This window comes from Bidens hawaiensis, unplaced genomic scaffold (genome assembly GCF_021521415.1).
Source record: "Bidens hawaiensis isolate Kalapana, Puna unplaced genomic scaffold, B.hawaiensis_p1.1 tig00011171_1, whole genome shotgun sequence".
Classification (NCBI taxonomy): domain Eukaryota; kingdom Viridiplantae; phylum Streptophyta; class Magnoliopsida; order Asterales; family Asteraceae; genus Bidens; species Bidens hawaiensis.
The window spans coordinates 220,916-246,625 of NW_027491865.1; the positions used below are offsets into that span (position 1 = coordinate 220,916).

Here is a 25,710-nt window from a genome sequence, read left to right on the forward strand (position 1 = left end):
CAAACATTCAATTACAATAAAGTTTTCATAAAATGTTACTTCATGATTAAGTAATGTTAAACCAAAGATATATTTTTGACGGACATGTAGTAACTGGAAGGGAGATATCACTAGTAGTAAGTTTCTTGTCTAAGGAAAAGTAATTCGCATAAATCCCAATCAAATGAGTGACCCGTTTACTTTCCTGGAGAAACTTACCAACGTGATAGAACCTATTAGGCCAAAGCATGCTATATCAAACGTCGCATAAAACAAGTGTTTTCATTCACAATCAAAGACAAACGATTTCAAGGTTAAGCTTACAATCATAGCTTAACATTATTCAAAACATTCATACGAACCTATTTATGTATAGGTTAATATCATTCACAATCAATCAATCGATCAGTCAAGGTTTACAACACCGACGGTACAGGTGAATACGTTAACCTTTTCAACCAGTCAAAACATATTTATACTCGATAAGATGAACGGGTGTTTGTCTTAACGAGTCAGTCAATGTTTACATGAGATTATGTGATCTCTAAAACGTTATAATACAAAGTAGAGAATAAAATCAACTCAGACCGAATACACATGTGTCTGGATCCAAACATAACCGTTCAGCCTAATCATTCTAAGGCTACGTGGCAGCGGGCTAATGGTCATAACTAGTCTCCCCGTAAGGGCTACGTGGCTCGGGAACAATTGTGTGTGTAGGGCAGTGGTACATAGACCAGAAGTAGAAATGCTTCTGCTGAGCTTGTAGATAAAACTATATTTGTATTATATTGTCATTCAAATGTTTTATTGAGTCATACGTGTTCACCAGCATATAGCTGACGTATTTTTTTCAACCCATTGCAGGTAATTAAGCATAAGTAGCATTAGCAAGGATTGGAGTCTTATTGAAGATAGAAGCGCGTACAAGATGGCTCCGTTTTTGATATAAAATCCTTGTAATATAAAAACATATCTTTTGTAAACCAATACTCGGGTATTTAATTCCCGAGTAAATTTTCAATGTAAATTAATATTATATTCAACTTAAAGTCTTCCGCTAAAATTTACCCATAAACTCTGATATATTTACAAAACAGGTACCAACTTGTGGTCACACGCCTAGGCCCTAAGTCGGGGTGTGACAACTGGTGGGGGGGTGGTTGACAAATCAAGTAATATTGAATGGAATAGGATGAAACATTAACGAGGTTAGTGTTCATTTAGACGGGAAGTTGTACAGGAAAATAGGGTGAAAGTTGGGAGTGGTAGGTGTAACACCCCGACCGAAGGCGGATTATACATCGGGGCGCCACATATTGTTTCATTACTCGCGACACTATTGGTGTCAATATTTATTAATACACATTTTATCGCGCACGCGCAGCGGGGAAAATAAAGAACATAAATCAACATAAATCAATATATTATAAAGCATAATATTCAAATAACATAAACTTGTCTTGTTACATTTTAAATCTAGGTCCAAAACAAAAGTAAACATCCTATGTGTCCTCAAGCTTCAAAGCAGCTACTGCAAACCTGAACATGTGTTAAAATAAACGTCAAACACTTGCGTGTTGGTGAGAAATCAAGTTTAATAGATAATCATAGATAATCATAGATAATAACAGCAAATCTGCGCACAACACGTGTATGTCTAGAGTTTAACAAGGGTGTAATCAGATTGTGATCAAGCCTAAAGTAGTTCATAGATCATAGTTCAATCCATGCTCCCAATTGAGCATAAAAACGAGAAAACATCTGTGCAAGTGTAAACAAAGAAAACCGTAAACGATAGGTCTCCCGTGTTCATCTAATGGTACCAACGTGAACTGCGGAATAGGCCGAACAAAGCGGTTAATGATACACATACAAATAAACAGCCAAGTAAACATCCTCAACACATGGGATACTGCGCGACTAAAATTTCATAAACAGTTTAAGACTCAGTTTTGTATGAACACATGAACATCCCAAAGCATTTAAAAATAAAAAGGGATTAGGTACGAGATAACTCACTTGATAAAGATGCGATGTAAGATAATGCAAGAACCAACTCTTAAACAAGCAAAGTTAACCTATAATTAAAGATTATGTTTCAACGATCGGTTTTAGGTCTAGATAATAAGTTAGCATAATTAATAAGTAAATTATTATATATAATATATTACCGGAAAAGCAGGAAGAACAAGGAGGAAGACGGAGGCAAGAGAGGAGGCGGCAGGAGGACAACGGCAGAGAGCAAGAGGGAGGAAGAGATAATAAGTGTAGTGTGTGAAGTGTTAAGAAAATAGTATTATTTATAGGCAAACCCTAGGGGACATAATCCCTAGAAAAGATCTCCAAAAGTAAAAGAAAAGATATCAACAGCAAAAAGATTCCAAAAGCAAGATCTCAAAAGATAACAAAAGATATCAAAAGCAAAAAGTAAAAGATCTCAAAAGATATGGCAGCAGGAAAAGAGGAAAAGCAAAAGGGAAAGCTGTCAGGGAACAGTAAAAAGCAAAGGAGGAGTCAGAAAAGGCATGGGAGAAGGCAGATAAAGGTACTGTTAAAGCATGGAAAAGCAGATCTCCAAAGATAATGTCAGTCACTTTATCTACCAACCAATGGGGTTGGTACGCATGCAGCGCCGAAAGCAACTATTCAGACATAAAGCAAAGCAGGTCAACAGCTCAGAAGATAAGACAACACAAAAGCAAACAGGCTGGATAAAACAGAAGACTAAAGGGTTTAGCGCGAGAAGGCTGAGTGCGCGAGCGCGAAGGCTGGCACAACAATCTTAGCGCGCTGCGGGAAGAATCACGAATTCTTAACGCACTGCGTGAAGAATCACAAATCCTTAACGCACTGCGAGAAGAATTGCTTAGACAGGAGGTCTTCACACAGGCACAATTTGTCTACACGCAGGCTTCCTTGTAAGGTGTCCGGCGCGTGGGGCTGCGCAGGCATCCTTAGGCGGGAAGAACCAAAGGACAAGCAAAGAGAAGGGGATGACAAGACAGAGAGGCGGGACGATAAGAAGAGAAAGAAGGCGGAACGGCGGAAAGAAAGGAGAAGAGAAAGGGGCGGGAAGGAACATATAAAAATAAATATATTTAATTTACTCAAAGTTAAATTTACAAAGATTAATAATAAACTTTAAATCATAAAAAGAAACGGATCAGAGAAACGGGTACCTGGGTCGGGTTCGGATTCGGGCAGTTGTCACAGTCTCCCCTACTTTAAGAAATTTCGTCCCGAAATTTAACTCGTAGTAGGTGGCGCAGAGAAAAGGTACGGGTACTTGATCTTCATCTGATCTTCCCTTTCCCAAGTGAACTCGGCTCCGCGCTTGGACTGCCAACGAACTTTAACAATAGGGATGCGACTGCGCTTGGTTTTCTTCACCTCGCGATCCATAATCTCCACAGGCTTCTCAACAAAATGCATAGATTCATCAACTTGAACTTCATCAAGAGGAATGTGAAGGTTCTCGTCAGCTAAACACTTCTTGAGATTGGATACATGGAAAGTTGGATGCACATTACTGAGCGCGAGCGGCAGGTCAAGTTTGTAGGCAACTTTTCCTACACGCGCGAGAATCTTGAATGGCCCAACATAACGAGGCGCAAGTTTACCTTTCTTCCCAAAGCGGACAACACCCTTCCAAGGCGACACTTTGAGGAGAACAAGATCACCAACTAGAAATTCGAGAGGCTTTCGCCTGCGATCAGCATAACTCTTCTGTCGGCTTCTGGCAGTCAGCAGACGATCACGGATCTTGGCGATTTTATCGGTTGTCTCTTGAACTAGTTCGGGTCCTGTGATTTGAACTTCACCCACTTCGTTCCAACAAATCGGTGAACGGCACTTTCGACCGTAAAGTGCTTCAAATGGGGCCATACCAATACTAGAATGATAGCTGTTATTATAAGAAAACTCGATCAAAGGTAGGTGTGAATCCCAATTACCTCCAAAATCAAGAATACAAGATCGGAGCATATCCTCAAGAGTTTGAATAGTTCGCTCAGACTGACCGTCAGTCTGAGGATGATATGCAGTACTCATGTCCAAGCGAGTTCCTAGCGCAGATTGGAGAGATTTCCAAAAGCGAGATATAAAACGGCCATCGCGATCGGATATGATGCTCAAAGGAGTACCATGGCGGCAGACAATTTCCTTGACGTAAAGCTGCGCGAGATGCTCAACATGGTAGGTTTCACGAATGGGCAGAAAATGAGCAGACTTGGTCAAACGATCCACTATTACCCAAATGCTATCATGTTTGCTTGCTGTCAAAGGTAACTTGGTAATAAAGTCCATTGCTATACCTTCCCACTTCCACGTAGGAATTTCTGGTTGTTCGAGCAAACCAGATGGGCGTTGGTGTTCAGCTTTAACTTTAGAACAAGTCAGGCACATAGCTACGAACACAGCAATATCCTTTTTCATGCCAGGCCACCAATAAGTAATGCGCAAATCCTTGTACATCTTATCAGCGCCAGGATGAATAGAATATCGAGATTTGTGCGCTTCACAAAGGATATCAGCGCGAAGATTCTCATCACAAGGGATCCAGATGCGATTGAGATAGCAGAGAATTCCACTCGGATTAGGGACAAAATGCGCTTCCGCGCCACACGCTAACTCGGCGCGAAGGTTGCCATTGCTGATGGATGCGCGCTGCGAGTCGCGAATGCGCGATTCAAGATCGTTTAGGATCGGCGCGAAAAGAAGCTGGGTGCGCGGCAAGATACAGTTAAGCTGGCTGGGTTTACGGCTGAGCGCATCAGCTACCACATTAGCTTTACCAGGATGATACCGGATCTCACAATCGTAATCGCTGATGAGTTCGTTCCATCGGCGTTGTCTCATGTTAAGTTCCTTTTGATCAAAGATATGCTGAAGGCTTTTATGGTCAGTGTAGATGATACACTTGGTACCATAGAGGTAGTGTCTCCAGATTTTCAAGGCAAATACAACTGCACCAAGTTCGAGATCGTGAGTCGTATAATTCTTCTCGTGAATCTTAAGTTGCCTTGATGCGTAAGCGATAACCTTGCCTCGTTGCATAAGAACACAACCGAGACCTTGGTTAGAGGCATCACAATACACAACAAAATCATCACTTCCCTCAGGTAGCGCTAGAACAGGAGCTTCACACAACAAACGCTTGAGCGTTAGAAAGGCTTCTTCTTGCTTCGAGCCCCAAATATACGGCTTACCTTTGTGCGTTAGAGCTGTTAAAGGCAAAGCGATCTTTGAAAAGTTCGAAATAAAACGCCGGTAATAACCAGCTAAGCCCAAGAAAGAACGGATTTCGGTTGGAGTAGATGGCGTAATCCAGTTCTTGATTGCTTCAATTTTGGATGGGTCAACATGAATACCCATCTTGTTCACAATATGGCCAAGAAACTGTACTTCATCCGACCAGAAATCACACTTGGAGAGTTTGGCAAAGAGTTGCTCGGCTTGAAGCTTTTGCAACACCAAACGAAGATGTTGTTCATGCTCGGCCTTAGTCTTGGAATAAATCAGAACGTCATCGATAAACACAATCACGAATTTATCCAAGAAAGGCCTACACACCCGATTCATAAGATCCATGAAAACGGCGGGTGCGTTGGTTAAACCGAAGGACATGACCAAGAATTCAAAATGGCCATAACGAGTACGAAAAGCAGTCTTGGGAACATCTTCATCACGAACACGCAACTGGTGATAGCCAGAACGGAGATCGATCTTGGAGAAACAAGAGGCACCTTGGAGTTGATCAAAGAGATCGTCAATACGCGGTAAGGGATACCGGTTCTTAATGGTGAGTTTGTTCAACTCGCGGTAATCAATACACATGCGAAACGATCCATCTTTCTTTTTAACAAACAACACCGGAGCACCCCAGGGAGAAGAGCTAGGGCGAATGAATCCTTTAGCGGTCAACTCCTGAAGTTGGCTTGCTAATTCTTGCATTTCAGCGGGTGCAAGACGATAAGGAGATTTGGCTACGGGGGAAGCACCAGGGACAAGATCAATACGAAACTCGACTTCACGAGCGGGAGGGATACCAGGAAGATCATCAGGAAAAACTTCAGGGAAGTCACGCACAACAGGGATATCGCGAAGTTTCTTCTTTCCTTCATCAGGTTTAACCACATGGGCTAAAAATGCAACACATTTCTTCCGCATGAGTTTCCGGGCTTCAGCGCAAGACATAAGCTTAAGACCGCGGGAGGGTTTCTCGCCAAAGATATGAAGATCACCATATTCACGAGGAATGCGAATCAACTTCTTGGCGCAAATAACTTCGGCGCGATTATGCGAGAGCCAATCCATACCAATGATAACATCAAAACTTCCAAGAGGCATAGGAATGAGGTCAATCAGAAAATCGTTTTCGTTAAGGTTCAGCGTGCAATCTTTAATCACAGCGTTTATTAAAATAGTTTCACCATTAGCCAATTCAACTGAAAAGTTTTCGCTTAAACTATCGCGCGGTCGCGCAAGCTTCTGCTCAAATGCGCGAGAGATAAAACTTCTATCGGCGCCAGTATCAAAAAGTACAGATGCATAGTGTCCGTTAAGTAAAAATGTACCATTAACTACGTCATTACTCGCTTGCGCTTGGTGCGCTGTTATGTTAAAGGCTCGGCCTCGCGCCACTTGGTTCGAAATTTGGTTCACCGGATTCGCTTGAGTAATCTGGACTTGTAGCCTCGGGCACGCGTTCCGGAAATGACTGGGATCACCGCAGTTATAGCACGACCTGGGTCGTGGATTCTGGTAAGTTGGTTGTAGGTTATGCGGGTAGGCTGGTGGTGTTTGCACAATTGGATTGGTGGGAGGGACTCTACAGTACTCAGTAGTGTGACCAGCGCGGCCACATCGGTTACATTGTCGACACGGGGTTTGAGGTGGATGATGAAGTCTACAGGTTGGGCAGAAGGGTTGGTTTCCTGTGTAAGGTTTCTTAGTTGGCGGGGCAGGAAGTGCTGGATTGGTTAAGGCATAGTTGTGGACTACAGGAGGTGCTGGGTAGGTTGACAGTGGGTTAGGCGCGTAAACTGGAGTTTGATAAATGGGTTGCTGGACAATGGGCGGGTTGGTAATCGCATAGGCTTTGCGCCTGCGCTTGAGGTTATTATGGTGAGAGGGTTCTGTTTTGGTTTCTGATGGTTCAGGGACAGTCTTGGGTTTGGTCTTCTCAGCTCCCCGCAGGAACAGAGTTCCTGCTCTGACATGGTTGTCGCTGAGCACAGCGGCCAACTCGACGGCGTCAGAGAGGGTTGCTGGGTTTCTGGCCCATACAGAGTCCTGAATTTCCATGGGGAGACCCCCAAGGAACTTCTCGATGGCTCGGCGGGTAGGGGTAACAAGGTGAGGGACCAGTAAGCTTAGCTCGTGGAAACGCGTCGCGTACTCGCGCGCTTCGCCGCTGTACTGTTTCAAGTTCCAGAATTCTTCTTCCAGGCGCTTGACTTCGTTGGGAGGGCAGAATTCTCGCATTAGGAGATCCTTAAATTCTTCCCAAGGTATGCTAGAAGCAGCTTCTGCGCCACGCGCATGAGCTACTCCATTCCACCATGTAAGCGCCCTAGATTCCAGGACACTTGAGGCATAGAGGGTTCGTCTGTCTGAAGGGCATTGGGTATGGAGGAATGTGTTTTCAATTTTCTCCAGCCACTGGAGCATCACGGTGGCTCCTTCGAGACCTGTGAACTTGGGTGGTTTACCCGCATGAAAGGATTTAATGTTGTATCTGGAGGTGTTGGCATTGCTTTGGTTTAAGGCTTGGGCTATTGCGGCGGCCATTTCCTGGGAACGTTGCTGCATACGCCTGCGCGATGCTTCTCTCTGGCGATAGCGTGCTGATAGCGGAGGCATTCTATAAAAGTTTTAGTTTTAGTTAATAACTTGGTTTAAGCGCAAAGTATAACCTTATAAAGCTTGTTTCGCGAAGTTACATGCTATCAAATGCTAAAGCAAGACATGAATTTAAATGCAAACTTAATACAGATAATGAATTCGAATTGGGAATCGACAATTCATGTATCACCATGACTTTCCGAATTCTCAATTTAAAATATACGAGTAAATATGTATTGGAGATTGACGATTCATGTATCACCATGACTTTTCAATCTTCAATATAAAACATACAAGAAATAAGCATTGGAGATTGACAATTCATGTATCACCATGACTTTTCAATCTTCAATTTAAAAACATAAAGTAAATGGGAATTGAAAGTCAACTATTCATGTATCACCATGACTTTTCGGATTTTCAATTCCAACAAACGAATAAAAATCGAAAAATCGCGAAATAAAACATAAAACCATACGCTGCGTAGGTGCCAGCATATTTAATAAATAACGAGTAATTAACAATAAGCGCGCGAACATGAGATTTCTCTCATGCGCGAGAGGGGACTCTTAGGTTTTCTAGGTCGTTACGTCTAACCACCTATCCTAAAGTCAACGAGCTCTGATACCAATCTGTAACACCCCGACCGAAGGCGGATTATACATCGGGGCGCCACATATTGTTTCATTACTCGCGACACTATTGGTGTCAATATTTATTAATACACATTTTATCGCGCACGCGCAGCGGGGAAAATAAAGAACATAAATCAACATAAATCAATATATTATAAAGCATAATATTCAAATAACATAAACTTGTCTTGTTACATTTTAAATCTAGGTCCAAAACAAAAGTAAACATCCTATGTGTCCTCAAGCTTCAAAGCAGCTACTGCAAACCTGAACATGTGTTAAAATAAACGTCAAACACTTGCGTGTTGGTGAGAAATCAAGTTTAATAGATAATCATAGATAATCATAGATAATAACAGCAAATCTGCGCACAACACGTGTATGTCTAGAGTTTAACAAGGGTGTAATCAGATTGTGATCAAGCCTAAAGTAGTTCATAGATCATAGTTCAATCCATGCTCCCAATTGAGCATAAAAACGAGAAAACATCTGTGCAAGTGTAAACAAAGAAAACCGTAAACGATAGGTCTCCCGTGTTCATCTAATGGTACCAACGTGAACTGCGGAATAGGCCGAACAAAGCGGTTAATGATACACATACAAATAAACAGCCAAGTAAACATCCTCAACACATGGGATACTGCGCGACTAAAATTTCATAAACAGTTTAAGACTCAGTTTTGTATGAACACATGAACATCCCAAAGCATTTAAAAATAAAAAGGGATTAGGTACGAGATAACTCACTTGATAAAGATGCGATGTAAGATAATGCAAGAACCAACTCTTAAACAAGCAAAGTTAACCTATAATTAAAGATTATGTTTCAACGATCGGTTTTAGGTCTAGATAATAAGTTAGCATAATTAATAAGTAAATTATTATATATAATATATTACCGGAAAAGCAGGAAGAACAAGGAGGAAGACGGAGGCAAGAGAGGAGGCGGCAGGAGGACAACGGCAGAGAGCAAGAGGGAGGAAGAGATAATAAGTGTAGTGTGTGAAGTGTTAAGAAAATAGTATTATTTATAGGCAAACCCTAGGGGACATAATCCCTAGAAAAGATCTCCAAAAGTAAAAGAAAAGATATCAACAGCAAAAAGATTCCAAAAGCAAGATCTCAAAAGATAACAAAAGATATCAAAAGCAAAAAGTAAAAGATCTCAAAAGATATGGCAGCAGGAAAAGAGGAAAAGCAAAAGGGAAAGCTGTCAGGGAACAGTAAAAAGCAAAGGAGGAGTCAGAAAAGGCATGGGAGAAGGCAGATAAAGGTACTGTTAAAGCATGGAAAAGCAGATCTCCAAAGATAATGTCAGTCACTTTATCTACCAACCAATGGGGTTGGTACGCATGCAGCGCCGAAAGCAACTATTCAGACATAAAGCAAAGCAGGTCAACAGCTCAGAAGATAAGACAACACAAAAGCAAACAGGCTGGATAAAACAGAAGACTAAAGGGTTTAGCGCGAGAAGGCTGAGTGCGCGAGCGCGAAGGCTGGCACAACAATCTTAGCGCGCTGCGGGAAGAATCACGAATTCTTAACGCACTGCGTGAAGAATCACAAATCCTTAACGCACTGCGAGAAGAATTGCTTAGACAGGAGGTCTTCACGCAGGCACAATTTGTCTACACGCAGGCTTCCTTGTAAGGTGTCCGGCGCGTGGGGCTGCGCAGGCATCCTTAGGCGGGAAGAACCAAAGGACAAGCAAAGAGAAGGGGATGACAAGACAGAGAGGCGGGACGATAAGAAGAGAAAGAAGGCGGAACGGCGGAAAGAAAGGAGAAGAGAAAGGGGCGGGAAGGAACATATAAAAATAAATATATTTAATTTACTCAAAGTTAAATTTACAAAGATTAATAATAAACTTTAAATCATAAAAAGAAACGGATCAGAGAAACGGGTACCTGGGTCGGGTTCGGATTCGGGCAGTTGTCACAGTAGGTGACAAATCAAAAGTTGAGAGTGTTATCTACCAATAAAAGATAGTCGAAAGTATTAAAAACCAATATCCCACCATATTAAAGCTTAAACTTTGAAATAAGTCAAGTTTCATGAAAATATTCTAAATAGTCTAATGTAGGATTGTTTTTATAATCGAATTGAGCATTGAATGAACATTCTTACTACTTCACTAGTCACTGGTCAGACCGGCCAGATCGGTTGGTCCAACTTCAAAACTCATATGATGTAATAAATAATTTAGAAATTTAACATATAAATATTAATAGGACAATACCTTAATTTAAGGAAAAATTTCCAAAATAAACGTTTATGAAAACGTTTTTCCTGGTTTTATGTTTCATTTGCAAAAAAATCCCAAAATAGGTATTATAAACTAGTCGTGACAAGTAATTTATGATTACACACGAGTAGTTTGTAGAACAAGTTAAAACTTTCTACGTGCCCTTAAACTAACCATAACGAGCAGGTTCACTAATCATTTGCTCGTCACGACTAGATAAGTTTCATGCCTCGTAATCAACGCCCACGAGTAATTCATAGGTCATTTAATCGCGACGACTAGCTTACATGGTTTACATCCCGACACGAGTAGTTTATTAGTAGTTAACTCGTCACGACTAGTTTACCCTTACAATCTACTCGTCGCGACTAAAGAACTTATGAATTACTCGTGGGCATTGATTACGAGACATACACTTATTTAGTCGTGACGAGTAAATGGTTAGTAAATCTGCTCGTTACGGTTAGTTTAAATACACGTGTCCAGCTTTAATTGGTTATATAAACTACTCGTCACGACTAGATTATAATACATATTTTGGGAATTTCTTACAATGACACTTAAAATCTGAAAAACGTATTTTGGATAGACAAAATATAGATTTTAAATAGACAAAATATAGATTTTAAAGTGACTAGTGACTAGCCAAATAGTATTTTGGAAGTAATAAAAAATTAAAAATTTGAAACCTGATTTGACCACCTGGTCTGATTCTCGATTAGGTGGTCAACTACATACTGCCGGATCCGTAATGTGTATGGTTCCCGGTTATGAAAAACACTATATAGCACATGCACATAGACCATTAGCAAAGTAATACCATTAACATATAGAATTCATAGATATGTTATCTTCAAAAATATAAAAAGCTTTATATAGTTATATTAAACAGGTTCATTATTTGTTTATATCTCACGTATCATAAAGTTTCCAATTTATAAGACACCCGAAAGAAAAATTTACTTGGGTCAAAATTGGAAATAGATAGGTGTATGCAATTGTGCAAGGAAAAGGGCGGTGTGTTCGTACACGTATCTAGATGATATGCACGCAACTCAAGGACCAACTTTTATTTAATGATGCTTTCAACCCCATTAGACCATGTGTACTCGTAAAGCTCCACATCCAGGGGTTATGCGTCACGTGACACCCAGTCAGAGTTATGGTTTTGTACAAAAACAGGCTGTAGTCATAACTCTTCACATCCAGGGGTTATGCGCCACGTGGCGCCCAGTCATTATAATTTTATTTGTTTTTTTTAAATAATAATTCATTTAAATAAATTAACATAAAATTAAAAATTACATTAAACTTCCAAATAAAAATTACATTAAACTAAATTAAAAAAAAATACATCAAATTAAAATAAAAAAACATAAATAACACTAATAAAACTAAAACTCATTTATATTTTTCTAAAATTTTCGCTCGTCGAGTGGCTTTTAGAGATTGGACTATCGGGTCGTCTTCGGATAGCTCGTTTGATAAAATCTCGATGTCTTTGTCCATCTCATTCCTTCGAAGTAGGTCGACGGCATCCAAATTTACTTGAAGTCGTTGGGTTCCAAACTGGTGTAAGTCTTGGAGTCGATAGTTCATTAATTGGAATTGACTTTCCAATTCGGGATTTGAACCCGTTGCCGACGACGAACCGGCCCCTTTCCCCTTTCCTTTGCCTTTGGTTCTTCTACCCCCCGGCCGAGGCATTTCGGTAGTACTCACGGGGTCATTATCGCTTAAGTTGAAGTTTCGAGCGTCGGAACGGGGCGTGTCTGGATCAACCGTAGATGTTTTAGACATTTTTTTACGCGGACCACCTTCGCCTTCGGCTTCGGCTTCGGCATCCAACACCAAGCCCCATTTTGGGTGAAACCTCAAGAGGTCTTTCCAAATGCCAAAGTAGTTGAAGGTCCCGCCGACCTTATATTGAAACTCAACCAACGCGTTATCCATGACTTCCGCGTCCGAGACACCGCTACTCCTAGTTCGATTCATCCGAGAGAAAACCGTATGGAAAGCCATGCATTTGGTGTTTATGTCGCCCCATTTCGATAGTAACGAATCTTTTTCCCGACGCGAGTCCCCGCCAAGGTTGTGAAACCTCTCTATAATTTTGTGCCAAAATACCCCCGTTTTTTGATAGTTCGCTAAAAAAATAAAAACATTACAAGTTTAATGTTTGTTATAAGAAATTTTAAAAATATATATATGCATTTTAAAAACCTACCGCATTTGGCATCTTCCGATATTTGGCACCAAGCACGAGCACATAGTACGCACTCGTCGATACTCCACGATATCACCGTCCTTTTAACCCGAGGTTCGTCGGCGGGCTTCTTTGCGTGTTTTTTCGAACGTCCGCGTTGGCTCGAACCGCCCTTGGGTTGTGTCTCCGGCACGAACTCGACCTCGGGTTGGGTCTCCGGGGCGGGTTGGGAACCCGAACCCGCAAAAATGTTTGTCAATGGGTTTTGGAAACCGGGCACCGCATTTGGCATAGAGTTTTGTAGAAGTGCAAAGTACTCGGCCATTTGCGGGTCATACATTTGCGGTACGGGTACGGTTGGCGTCGGGGCGGTAGATTGGTTCGGTTGTGGATTTTGGTTGGCTTGACGGGCATATTGACCGAAACCGAGAATATTTTGGTTGTTGTTTGAAAACATGATGGTAGAAATATTAGTGTAAAAGATATAAATATTTGTGTAAATTGGTAGATTGGAAGGAATGTGTTAAAAAATAAGAGTTTGGTTTGTTTATATAGTATAAATATAATTAATTTTTTTTTAAAACTCCAACGGCTCCATCCAACGGTAACATTTTGATTCTCGTGCCATTCTAACGTTTTAGATACAACGCGCAAAAAAAAAACTTTAACATAACGCAGGGAGGGGCGGTGTACCCCCTGCGTTTTCACTCAAAACGCTAGGCACAACGTGCCACTACACCTGGTCTTAACTTATAAAAGGTATACAACTCTTCACTTTATTGTTTCACACTTTGATTGATATCTATAACCAATGGATTATATATGTTAGTATTGTAAGTTGTAGAGATTACTCCATAGAATAGTAACCAACTTTCAAAATTGTTTTAATCAGGTGACTGATACAAACTTTTGTTTCAATCAGGTCGCTGAACTTTCATTTTTGTTCCAATTCTAAATATTTTACCTAGATAGCAGGTAATCCAGGTTTTTTTATTTTAATTTTTCAATGCTTTTACTATGCATAATAACTTTTAAAAGTTGCGAAAATTAGTAAAAATGCGAAATATAATTTTAAAATTTCGAAAATTTGCAAAAAAAGTTCGGAAAATTGAGGTTCGGGTTAGAACGAGTCTAAGTCGGAACGGGTCAAAACGGGTTTCGGGTCAGATTTTTTTTTTGAACCAACGAATCAGCGTGTTTTCAACACGAACACGCTACAACTCGTTTTAACAGCAAAAGCTCCTTTAAGTGATTTTCAAGTCGTTTCAGCACCTAACAGCTCGTTTAAGCGATTTTTAAGTTCTTTTCAGCACCTAATAGCTCTTTTAAGCGATTTTTAAGTTCGTTTCAGCACTTAACAGCTCGTTTAATTGATTTTCAGTTCTTTCAGCACCTAACAGCTCGTTTAAGCGATTTTAAGTTATTTTAAGAGATTTTTCAAACCGTTTCAGCACCTAACAGCTCGTTTAAGCGATTTTTCAGTTCGTTTCAGCACCTAACAGCTCGTTTAAGCGATTTTTTTTTTCGTTTCAGCACCTAACAGCTCGTTTAAGCGATTTTTAAGTTCGTTTCAGCACCTAACAGCTCGTTTAAGCGATTTTTAAGTTCGTTTTAGCACCTAACAGCTCGTTTAAGCGATTTTTAAGTTCGTTTAACCCAACGAATCAGCGTGTTTTCAACACGTTACAACTCGTTTTAAGTGATTTTTAAGTTCGTTTCAGCACCTAACAGCTCGTTTAAGCTGAAACGAACTTAAAAATCACTTAAAACGAGTTGTAACGTGTTGAAAACACGCTGATTCGTTGGTTAAAAAAAACTGAAACAAACTTAAAAATCGCTTAAACGAGGTGTTAGGTGCTGAAACGAACTTAAAAATCGCTTAAACGAGCTGTTAGGTGCTGAAACGAACTTAAAAATCGCTTAAACAAGTTGTTGGGTGCTGAAACGAACTGAAACATCGCTTAAACGAGGTGTTACGTGCTGAAACGAACTTAAAAATCTCTTAAACGAGCTGTTAGGTGCTTAAATGAACTTAAAAATCGCTTAAACGAGCTTTTGTTGTTAAAACGAGTTGTAGCGTGTTGAAAACACGCTGATTCGTTGGTTAAAAAAAAAATTGACCCGAAACCCGTTTTGACCCGTTCCGACCTTGACCCGTTCTAACCCGAACCTCAAATTTCCGAACTTTTTTTGCAAATTTTCGAAGTTTTAAAATTATATTCGAATTTTTACTAAATTTCGCAACCTTTAAAAGTTATTATGCAAAGTAAAAATATTGAAAAATTAAAAAAAATTTAGATTACCTGCTATATAGGTAAAATATTTAGGATTGGAACAAAAATGAAAGTTCAGTGACCTGATTGGAACAAAAGTTTGTATCAGTGACCTGATTGTAACAACTTTCAAAGTTGATTACTATTTTATGGAGTAATCCCTAAATTGTAAGTCGAAATACATTACAAACCCAGGGCGATAGACGAACATATAGAATTTCACTTATTATAAATGTTTCTTTTACATCGAAATAAAAGTCAATTACGCAACAAACTACATTCCTAGAAAAAACTATTATTGTTTCATTGCTTATTTTATAGTTTAATAAATATCTTAATGTTCATATTTGAGTTGAAATATTGAATCATCTTTGTTATTAACGTCTTATTTTTGAGTTTTGTAATTAAGGAAAGGGAAGGGAAGAGAATTTTTTTTTAACTTTAAGTGGGTCTAATACGATTTAATATGAGTATATCGGTGTTGTCATTATTCAAATATCTCAATGCATATTTTATTTGATCATTCGTGAAGGATTAATTTTCTTCTCGTTATTTTATTTTTAAAGATATTATGAGATTTAGTTATGGAGATGGGTGGTAAGAGGTACTACTGTCTACGACGAGGGACATATATAGTTAGTTATCTTGTAGCTTATTTCAAAAATGGTGAAAAACCATAGGAAAATACATAAAGTTTCCTACTCTTTACATCAAAACTCCATTTTTCGAATTCCATCAAAGTGTATTTATTTAGTAACTTTTATATTTTTATATATAATCTTTAAAAAGAAAAATGACCATCATGTCGCTACATGTTTGTGCTTATCTACATTCCGATATTATTATTGTCAAATGTTACAAAAAATGGACCCATATCAAATATAAAATTTTTATCCACGTTACGATGTGATACATCTATATCTTTTGTAAAAATCACAGTAAAATGAATTAAAAGAAAACATAACATTAATATTTTTATAAACTATTTGATAAAAAAATAAAAAAAGTATGTAGTTGATCTAGTTGTAAGATGTATGTCATTCTACTGTTAAGACACATGTTCAACTCATACTTGGGCCAGTCCGAAGGACAGAACTTTAATTCTTGGTTCGAATACAACAGTGGATGAGAGTTTACAGATTCCATTCGATTTTCGCGTATAAGGTGATACGGTTAACTCCAAAATGGTTTTCGCGTGAGATTATCTACGGTTAAAAAAATAACCAAATCAATCAATCGGTTGATATTGAAATGAATAAACAAAAGAAAGAAAGTTTGGTAGAACTCGAAGAAACCAAATCACTATTTAATTGACGGTATCATAATTATCTTTCTTTCAATTCAATCGATATTCGCCATCACCACTTTGGTGGGATGGTAAAGGCTTTGGCCTTTTGGTGAGAGGTCCAGGGTTCGATTCCTGGCATTGGCGGTATAATGTAAATAGTAGGAGGAAAGCTTGATAGTTCAAAAAAAAAATTCAATCGATATTCCATTCCCAACAAAACAGTGAAACACACACTTTACAGTTTAAGTTTACTTCTGTTTCTGTTTCTGTTTCCATCTCATTCTCTTCAGCTTCCGCCGTCAATCGAATCAAACCCGTATAAAAATGTCGGTGGTTTCTTTTCATTCCGGCAATCCGGTAACCTTAACATTAATCTGCACCGTCGTGTTCGTTCTGTCTCTAACGGTGTTTGCTTTTCCGTCGACCCTCGTATTGGAAAGAGCCTTTCCGGTTAACCACCAAATTGAACTGAGTCAACTCAGAAGCCGAGACAGTTTACGACACCACCGTCGGATATTACAGCAACAGTCTTCTTCTTCTTCTGGTGTCGTTGATTTTCCTGTCAAAGGAAATTATGATCCTAGTGTTGTTGGGTAATTCATTTTCCTTCATCTTCTTTATTCGTTTTATTAGGTCCGAAAACACGAACACAAATCTGTTTAGAAACACGTGACACAACATGACTTGTGTACTGTCACGATAATAATATAGCATTTGCAATGAAATAAAAGTTGTCCAAAGTTTATAAAAGTTTTTATTAATACATAATTCATAACATATTTGAAACGGTGCCTAAGGTAACTAAGGCGTAAGTCGTATATTTTATTTCGCAAAAATAAAATAAAATTGTAAACGGGTTAACAAGTGTTTAACCTATTTGGACACGATGTTAGTAACTCGTGTCTGAAACTTTCTAGTTTAAAATTTTAACGATTCTTGTAGGCTTTATTATACGAAAGTCCAATTAGGATCTCCTCCAAAGGAATATTATGTGCAAATCGATACGGGAAGCGATGTGTTATGGGTCGCTTGCAACCCCTGCGATGGCTGCCCGACTTCAAGCGGTCTGCAAGTATGCTCATTATTTGTTACGATTAAATAAATTGTTATGGAATTTGTTATAAAACAGATAAGACGTTTATGTTTTCTTTTATTTAACAGATTCCAATGGAGTTTTATGATCCATCGAGCTCGTCAACGAGCTCTGCAATTAGTTGTTCAGATAAACGGTGTTATCAAGCGGCCCAATTATCTGATTCGGGCTGCTCAAACAACCGGTGTGGTTACCAGTTTCATTATGGAGATGGTAGTGGGAGTTCCGGTTATTATGTATCTGATGTAATGCACTTGGACACGGTTGGTGTTGGTTCGACCTCGGCTAATGTTGTATTTGGGTGAGTGAGTTATGAGTTTTGTAGTTTTATAATTTTAGTTGAAGAATATAAATGTTGTTAATTTGGTGTTGTACTGGTTTATGTAACAGATGTACCACGTCTCAAACCGGGCTTTTGACTAGATCTGATAGAGCCGTTAACGGGATCTTTGGATTTGGTCAAAGCGGGTTGTCGGTAATTTCACAGCTTTCTGCACAAGGAACCGCTCCTGATGCATTTTCTCATTGTCTTATTGGAGGTGATAATGGCGGGGGTATTTTGGTCATTGGTCAAATAGTGGAGCCACATATGGTCTATACTCCAATTGTCCAATCGCAGTAAGTTTTCTTCGGTTATAGTGGCGTTTTTGTATATGAATTGATATGGTTCGAATAATATAAATTTGCATGTTTTCAGGCCACATTATAATGTGAACTTGGAGAGTATTTCTGTTAATGGTCAAACATTGTCCATTGACCCGTCACTTTTCGCCTTATCGGATGACGACCATGGTGGAACAATAATCGACTCGGGAACGACTCTGGCATACCTTGCTAAAGATGCTCTTAAACCGTTTGTGGATGCTGTAAGTTGAATGGGTCAAAGTCGGGTTTTGGAGTTGACTAATGGTCAAACCCTAATCTTGGTATTTATTTGTTTCTGCAGATCTCACAATCCGTTTCACAATCTGCACAGCCGCTTATAAATAAGGAAGAGAAGTGTTATATAGTTACCTCAAGGTTTCTCTTCTATACCCATTATTTCTTAGCTATATAATATAGTCATTTAACTAATAATCAGCTAATAAGACCACCGATATAATCAATTTTTTAATGTTATTTTCAGTGTCTCGGACTTGTTCCCGCATGTAAGCTTCCACTTTGCGGGCGGCGCCTCAATGCATTTAAAACCTCAAGACTACCTTATTCGGTGGAGTTCTATGGTAATATACGAAACTATGTTAATTACTAATAACTAGAATAAGTCATCCTTTTTCATTTTTTTTTATTATTGAGTATAATCATCTATTCACGTATACGAACTGAAAGAATGTGTTTGTAGAGTGCGGCTGAGGTGTGGTGCATTGGCTTTGGGTCAATGCCAAATCAACAAATTACAATTTTGGGAGGTATAATTATACAAATTTAAAATTCCTTTGAATATTTGACCACTTTTCTTTCTTTTTGATTTGTGTTTTACCTGGTGATGCAGACCTTGTTCTTAAAGACAAGATTATTGTTTATGATTTAGGCGGACAACGGATTGGATGGTCAGATTATGATTGTAAGTTCTCGTCATTTTCTGCATAATAAAACATTCAAGAATATTTTATGTAGTGTTTTGATGTGCATTTTGAAAGTTATCATGTCATATAATCAAAACTGTTTTTGTTGCATTTGCTTATTCTGAAACTAATTATATGCTTAAATGATGGTGTTAGGTTCATCTTCTGTGAACGTGTCTGTCACGTCGAGTGGCGGCAGAAGTGAAGTTGTAAATGCTGGTCAGGTTGGCGGCACCACTTCATTGCAGATAACTCGCTATGAACTGATTGTTCGGATATTTATTCTTTTTGCTTTTATAATACACTTGGCGGGCACATACAGCTAGTATTCACATCATGCGTTTTGTTATGACGCGTAGATTATACATCGTACAAGCATATAGAAAGATATAGAGTTGACTGTTGATATTCATCTATATTTATGACCAATTTTGTTCTACATTTCTGTGTTTTTTGTTCTATAATTCTATGCTTTCCGGGTCAAATATATAGTACAGACTGATAGACCATTAGCAAAGTAATACTGTTAACATATTAAATTCATGGATATGTTATTTTCAAAAATTAAAAGCTTTATATAGATTATATTAAACAGGTTCATTCTCTATTTATATCTCACGTATCAAAATATGTTCCGATATCTATGTTGTATGTATGCGGTATTGTAAGTTGCAAGTTGAAACACAATGTTCTTTTATACCGAAATAACAAGCAACAATGCAACAAGTTTTGTCGCTATAAAAACTATGAATATTGTTCGTAAAACAAACTATGAATGTAAGGTGTACTCTTCCTATAATTTAGAATAATAATTGTTTCATGGGTTATTTTACAGTCTAGTAAATATCTTAATGTTCATATTTGAGTTGAAATGCTGAATCATCTTAGTTATTAATAGTTACAATATGTGATCGTAGTTGGTTATATACCAGTTATTACCTCATTCTTTTAAATAAAACATAACTATGTTGGTATCTTTACAGTTTATCATTATATGTCAATAGAGATCGGTTGAAAATTTACATCATAAGATTACTAAATATAAAAAGAACACAAAATATATATTTATTTATTAACTAAAATCAGTCAATTGGTTGACATTGACATTGAAATGAATAAACAAAAGAAAGTTTGGTAGAAGTAGAAGCAGCCAAACCAGTATTAAATTGACAGCAAGATACTGAATGAAACACGTACAGTTTACTTATCTCCTTCTCGTCAATCGAACAGAAACAATAAATAAAGAATGTCGGTGGTTTCTTTTCATGTAGGCAAACCGTTAACTTTTAACACTATTAATCTGCGCCGTGGTATTCTCTAACGGTGTTTGCGTTTCCGTCGACTCTCGTATTGGAAAGAGCTTTTCCGGTTAACCACCAAATTGAACTGAGTCAACTCAGACACCGAGATACTTTACGACACAGTCGGATATTAAAGCAGTCTTCTTCTTCTTCTTCTTCTTCTTCCAGTGGTGCCGTTGATTTTCCTGTCAAAGGAACTTATGATCCGTCAGTTGCTGGGTATTTCAGTTTCCTTTTATTTATTCATTCCATCGGACACGATTTTCTAAACACGAACACAAACCTGTCTAGAAACATGTTACCCGACATGACATGACATGTATATTGTATAGTGTCACGATTAAAGTATATCATGTGCACTGAAACAAAAGTTTATAAAAGTCCTAATTTAAACGTGGCGTAAGGTAAGCAAGACATATGCTTTATATTTTATTTATAAAAAGTGTAAACAGGTTAACTAGTGTTTATCCTGCTTGACACGAAACTGTTAAGCTCAAACCCATCCGTGTCTGAAACTAATTTATTTTAGTTTTGGATTTTAATGATTCTTGTAGGATTTATTATACGAAAGTTCAGTTAGGATCTCCTCCAAAGGATTATTATGTGCAAATCGATACGGGAAGCAATGCGTTATGGGTCTCTTGCACCCCCTGTGACGGCTGCCCGACTTCAAGCGGTCTGCATGTATGTTTATTATTTGTTATGATTAAACAAAATCTTATGGAATTTGTTATAAAGCAGACATGTATATGTATTTTATTTAATAGATTCCTATGGAGTTTTATGATCCATCGAGCTCATCAACGAGCTCTGCAATTAGTTGTTCAGATAAACGGTGTCATAAATTGGAGCAACTATCTGATTCGGTCTGCTCAAACAACCGGTGCGGTTACCATATTCATTATGGAGATGGCAGCGCGACCGCGGGTTATTATGTATCTGATGTAATGCATTTGGACACGGTTGGTGTTGGTTCAACCTCGGCTAATGTTGTATTTGGGTGAGTTAGTTATTAGTAAGTGTTACAGTTTTATAATATTATAATTGAATAATAGAAATGTTGTTAATTTGGTATTATTGTATTGGTTTATGTAAAAGTTGTAGCACCTCTCAATCCCTGTCCGGGCCTTTGACACCATCTGATGTAGTGGTTAACGGGATCTTTGGATATTTGGTCAAAGCGGGTTGTCGGTGATTTCACAGCTTTTTGCACAAGGAATCGCTCCTGATTCATTCTCTCATTGTCTTAGTGGAAGTGACAGTGGCGGAGGTATTTTGGTCATTGGTCAAATTATGGAGCCGCATATGGTCTATACTCCAATTATCCAATCACAGTAAGTTTTCTTTGGTTATTGTGACGTTTATGCATATGAATTGATATGGTTCGAATAATACAAATTTGCATTTTTCAGGCCACATTATAATGTGAACTTGGAGAGTATTTCTGTCAATGGTCAAACACTGTCCATTGACCCGTCACTTTTCGACTTATCGGATGACGACCATCGTGGAACAATAATCGACTCGGGAACGACTCTGTCATACCTTGCTAAAGATGCTCTTACACCATTTGTGGATGCTGTAAGTTAAATTGGTCAAAGTCAAGTTTCGTGTGATTTGTCTTATTTATGTGTTATTCGTGTTGATATACAAAATCCCTTTTGAGAGTCTGAGGTTTTTGCATGTTGACTTATGGCCAAATTGTAATGTTCGTGTAACGCTTGTTTCTGCAGATCTCACAATCGGTTTCACAGTCTGTTGCGCGGCTTACTATTGATCAAGAACATTGTTATGTAACCACCTCAAGGTTTTTCTTCCACACCCATTAATTCTTAGCTATGTAATACGAACAGCTAACAAGACAACTAGTAACATCAATTTTTATATGTTATTTTCAGCATCTCGGACGCATTCCCGCCTGTAAGCTTCCACTTTGCGGGCGGCGCTTCAATGCATTTAAAACCTCAGGAGTACCTTGTATACAAAAATCCTCTGGTATATTACACACAATTATGTTAATTACTAGTAACTAGAATAAGTTATCTTTTTTTATTTTTTTATTATTGAGTGTAATCGTTATTCGCGTATATGAACTGAGAGTGTGTGTTTGTAGGATGGTGCTGAGGTGTGGTGCATTGGCTTTCAGTCAATGTCAAATGAACAAATTACTATTTTAGGAGGTATAGTTATACAAATTTAAAATCCCCTTGAAATTCTGACCATTTTTCATCTTTGTTGATTCTTGTTTCATTGTTTGTACTTGGTGATGCAGAACTTGTTCTCAAAGACAAGATTAATGTTTATGATTTGGGTCGTCAACGGATTGGATGGTCAGATTATAACTGTAAGTTTTCGTCACCGTTTTGACTATTTTCTACATAATAAGGCATAAAGGGCTAATCCTGGTCATCATTTTTTTATGCGAATATTAATAATCATGATCATATAATTTGTTGCTTTTGGTTTATCCAAAACTAATTACATGCCCCTCAAATGATGGTGTTAGGTTCATCGTCTGTAACCGTTAGTCATTATTTGATGTGCAGTGTGATAATTGTACTTTGACAATTATCTCGTGGATCATCATGCGCGTGATAATGCTCAAACCAAATATCGTAAATATAATAATTGTGAAAATGAATAGTTGGCGTGTCCATGGTGTCCCATAGATTTTTCACCCGACCAGACATTTAAAAAGTAATAAAATAATAACAATAAAACGCAATGGAGAAAAAAATGTAACCGTTAACTGATTATGGTAAACACTAAAAAGGTAAAAACAAAACTTAGGAAATCCTAAAAGAAATTCCCGTCAACGAAAACAACCAACAAAAATTTATATGTAAATATATTTTGTGAGAGGTATTGCGTCGGAGTTATAAAAATATTTCGAGGATGAGACAGTCTCGGAGTAATAAAATATTTTGAGAGTGAAACATAGCTTCGGAGTTGTGTGTGTACATGACAATAAAATAAACAATTAGCTAAGCAACTAAATAAGTATTTAATCTAACAAGTAATTACGTAAGCTGTAAACAACCAAATAGAACACATCAGGTAAACAAATAAGCACGTATGGGGTTCCTAAGCATGTTACTAAGGCACCACTAACGACTTATCTTAAACCTTCGGCTCTGATACCAATCAGTCACACCCCAACCTACGGCGGAAATGCCGGGGCGCGAACTGATTGTCACAGCTCACAAGGTTACTATAATGGAATTATAAAGCGACAATATCTAATTAATTAATTTATTATCAAACATTTATATACAAAAAAATAAAGAAAATTACAAATACAAAACCAACTATTGTTGTATATGTTTTATCCTAAAGTCATCTCTACGTGAGTTTCAGTTCGATAAGTAATCCAAATCTATAACCTGCAAATGCGTACAAAATATATATTTGTCAACAACACATGTTGAGTGAGTAGATCACCAGTTTTGACACAAACAAAAATGGTAATAATGTATAATGATATAAATAAATAAAAATAGGCAAAACTGTTAACTGACTGTCGAAATTATGTCTTTTATAATTGAAAAAGATTTTTTTTTTTTTGAGAATCTAAATATGTTGATTAGTCGACGAATGCTAATGAACCAAATCCTATAATATTGATTAAGTAAAACCAAACGTATAGATAAGTACGGCAACCAACGATATTGATCTTTGAAAACATAAGAAAAATTTTTATTGTATGCGAAAAAGATACTTAAAATGATGGGTTTTCCAAGTTGAGTTTGTTCCAAAATAACCAATTTAGCCAAATAATCGTTTAAGGTATAATTAAATACAAAATACGTTTAGATGAAAGTGATGAAGACGATAAAAATCTTCTTTGTGAAAACTTAACTACGATTGGTTTGATTCAAAACACCTTTGTTAATCGAGCTTATGAAAACTTAAATACTTGAGATCGAATGATTTGTGGCACCTCGAATAGGTTTGTGAAAACGAGGTTTGACTAAGGTAAGCTTGATGAAATCAAGTCTTGCGGTTCTAGAATCGGATAAGCGAGAACGACCTTGTTACATGAAGAAAAAGCCTGAAAGGCATAGAGTTGGTAGGTTTATGCTAAATGAGCATTGGTAGTATGGTATGGTGCCGATATAATTTGAACTCGGCGTGAATTAAGTAAAGAACAATGTGTTGCGTAGGTGATTAAGGTCTCCATAATTGTAGAAGGCGCGTGTAGCAGGTGTAATAAGCAAAGTCGACGCATAGACCGTTGTGGGATGTCTTTGTGTTGTAGGCAGCGTAACGACAAGTATTAACGGGATAACTATAACTGTTATAGTGAGTGTAAGAATAACACAAGAATTGAGTTGAATGACGAAAGTCGCGAATAAGACGTAACGAGCATATTCCGGTGCAAGGTTTCTTATTTGGGACACTATGATTTCGTTGTGATTGATAATTGGTTTACTTAATAAGGGACTTCGGACCCGAGTTTCTTTAACATAACCAAGAAAAGGTTAAGTTTTCTCTCTTGGGTAGTATGTAATCTCTTTAACATAGAACGAAGACACAAACAATTTTCAATGCGATAATATATGATGAAAATGTATCAAACCACCAACAATAATCATGATGATTTGAATTATTTCTATATATTTCTCATCTTGCTCCCGGATGTATCATGATTTTTTCAATCTGTATGCGGATGGATTATAAGGTTTCCAACCTGTGAGGTGGATGTAGTAGGTTAGCTGTCAATTTGTAGTCGGGCTTTCCTTTCACTCGTTGTGAAGAAGATTCGATTCTTTCCCCCTTAGGGGGGTGTATATGTATGGTGTCCCATTAAATGGAAAATATATAAGTTGTGAGCCTCATACAAGGGGTCATGTTCCACTTGGGGGTAATACATGTTCTAAAAGTCTTAGAAGGGGCTATTTTTCCCTGAGGAATTATGATTATTGAGCCTCGTGGATGGGGCTATTTTTTACGGGGGTAATTATAAGTGTTGAACCTAATGGATTAGGTTAATTTTGTATATGTATCCAAGCCCCTCAGCCGGGCCTTCCTTTCACACTTGTGAAGGAGCATTGATGTCATTTTCCCCTTAACGGGAAATTATAAGTGATGTGCCTCTTAAAGAGGGCTTTATCCCATCTTGGGGAATTATAAGTATGGTGCCTCTTTTAGAGGGCTTTATCCATCTGGGGGAATTATAACTATGGTGCCTCCTTTAGAGGGCTTTATCCCGTCTGGGGCAATTATAAGTATGGTGCCTCCTTTAGAGGGCTTTATCCCGTCTGGGGCAATTATAAG

The 25,710-nt window shown here is 38.1% G+C and overlaps 1 protein-coding gene and 1 pseudogene across 2 annotated transcripts; both read left to right on the plus strand.

The window, feature by feature from the left end:
* Window positions 1-16,694: 16,694 nt before the first annotated feature.
* Window positions 16,695-19,608, plus strand: LOC143537308 (aspartic proteinase 36-like). Its single transcript, XM_077031103.1, has 10 exons — window positions 16,695-17,067; window positions 17,417-17,546; window positions 17,636-17,868; window positions 17,958-18,185; window positions 18,265-18,433; window positions 18,514-18,587; window positions 18,694-18,790; window positions 18,910-18,976; window positions 19,060-19,131; window positions 19,289-19,608. The coding sequence occupies exons 1-10, from the start codon at window positions 16,799-16,801 to the stop codon at window positions 19,456-19,458; spliced, it is 1,509 nt and encodes a 502-aa protein (XP_076887218.1). The 5' UTR covers window positions 16,695-16,798; the 3' UTR covers window positions 19,459-19,608.
* Window positions 19,609-20,427: 819 nt separating this feature from the next.
* LOC143537278 (aspartic proteinase 36-like) lies at window positions 20,428-22,800 on the plus strand (annotated as a pseudogene). Its single transcript, XR_013136023.1, has 9 exons — window positions 20,428-20,652; window positions 20,988-21,117; window positions 21,201-21,433; window positions 21,532-21,767; window positions 21,846-22,014; window positions 22,167-22,240; window positions 22,332-22,428; window positions 22,547-22,613; window positions 22,706-22,800. The product of XR_013136023.1 is annotated as an aspartic proteinase 36-like (transcript).
* Window positions 22,801-25,710: the final 2,910 nt, after the last annotated feature.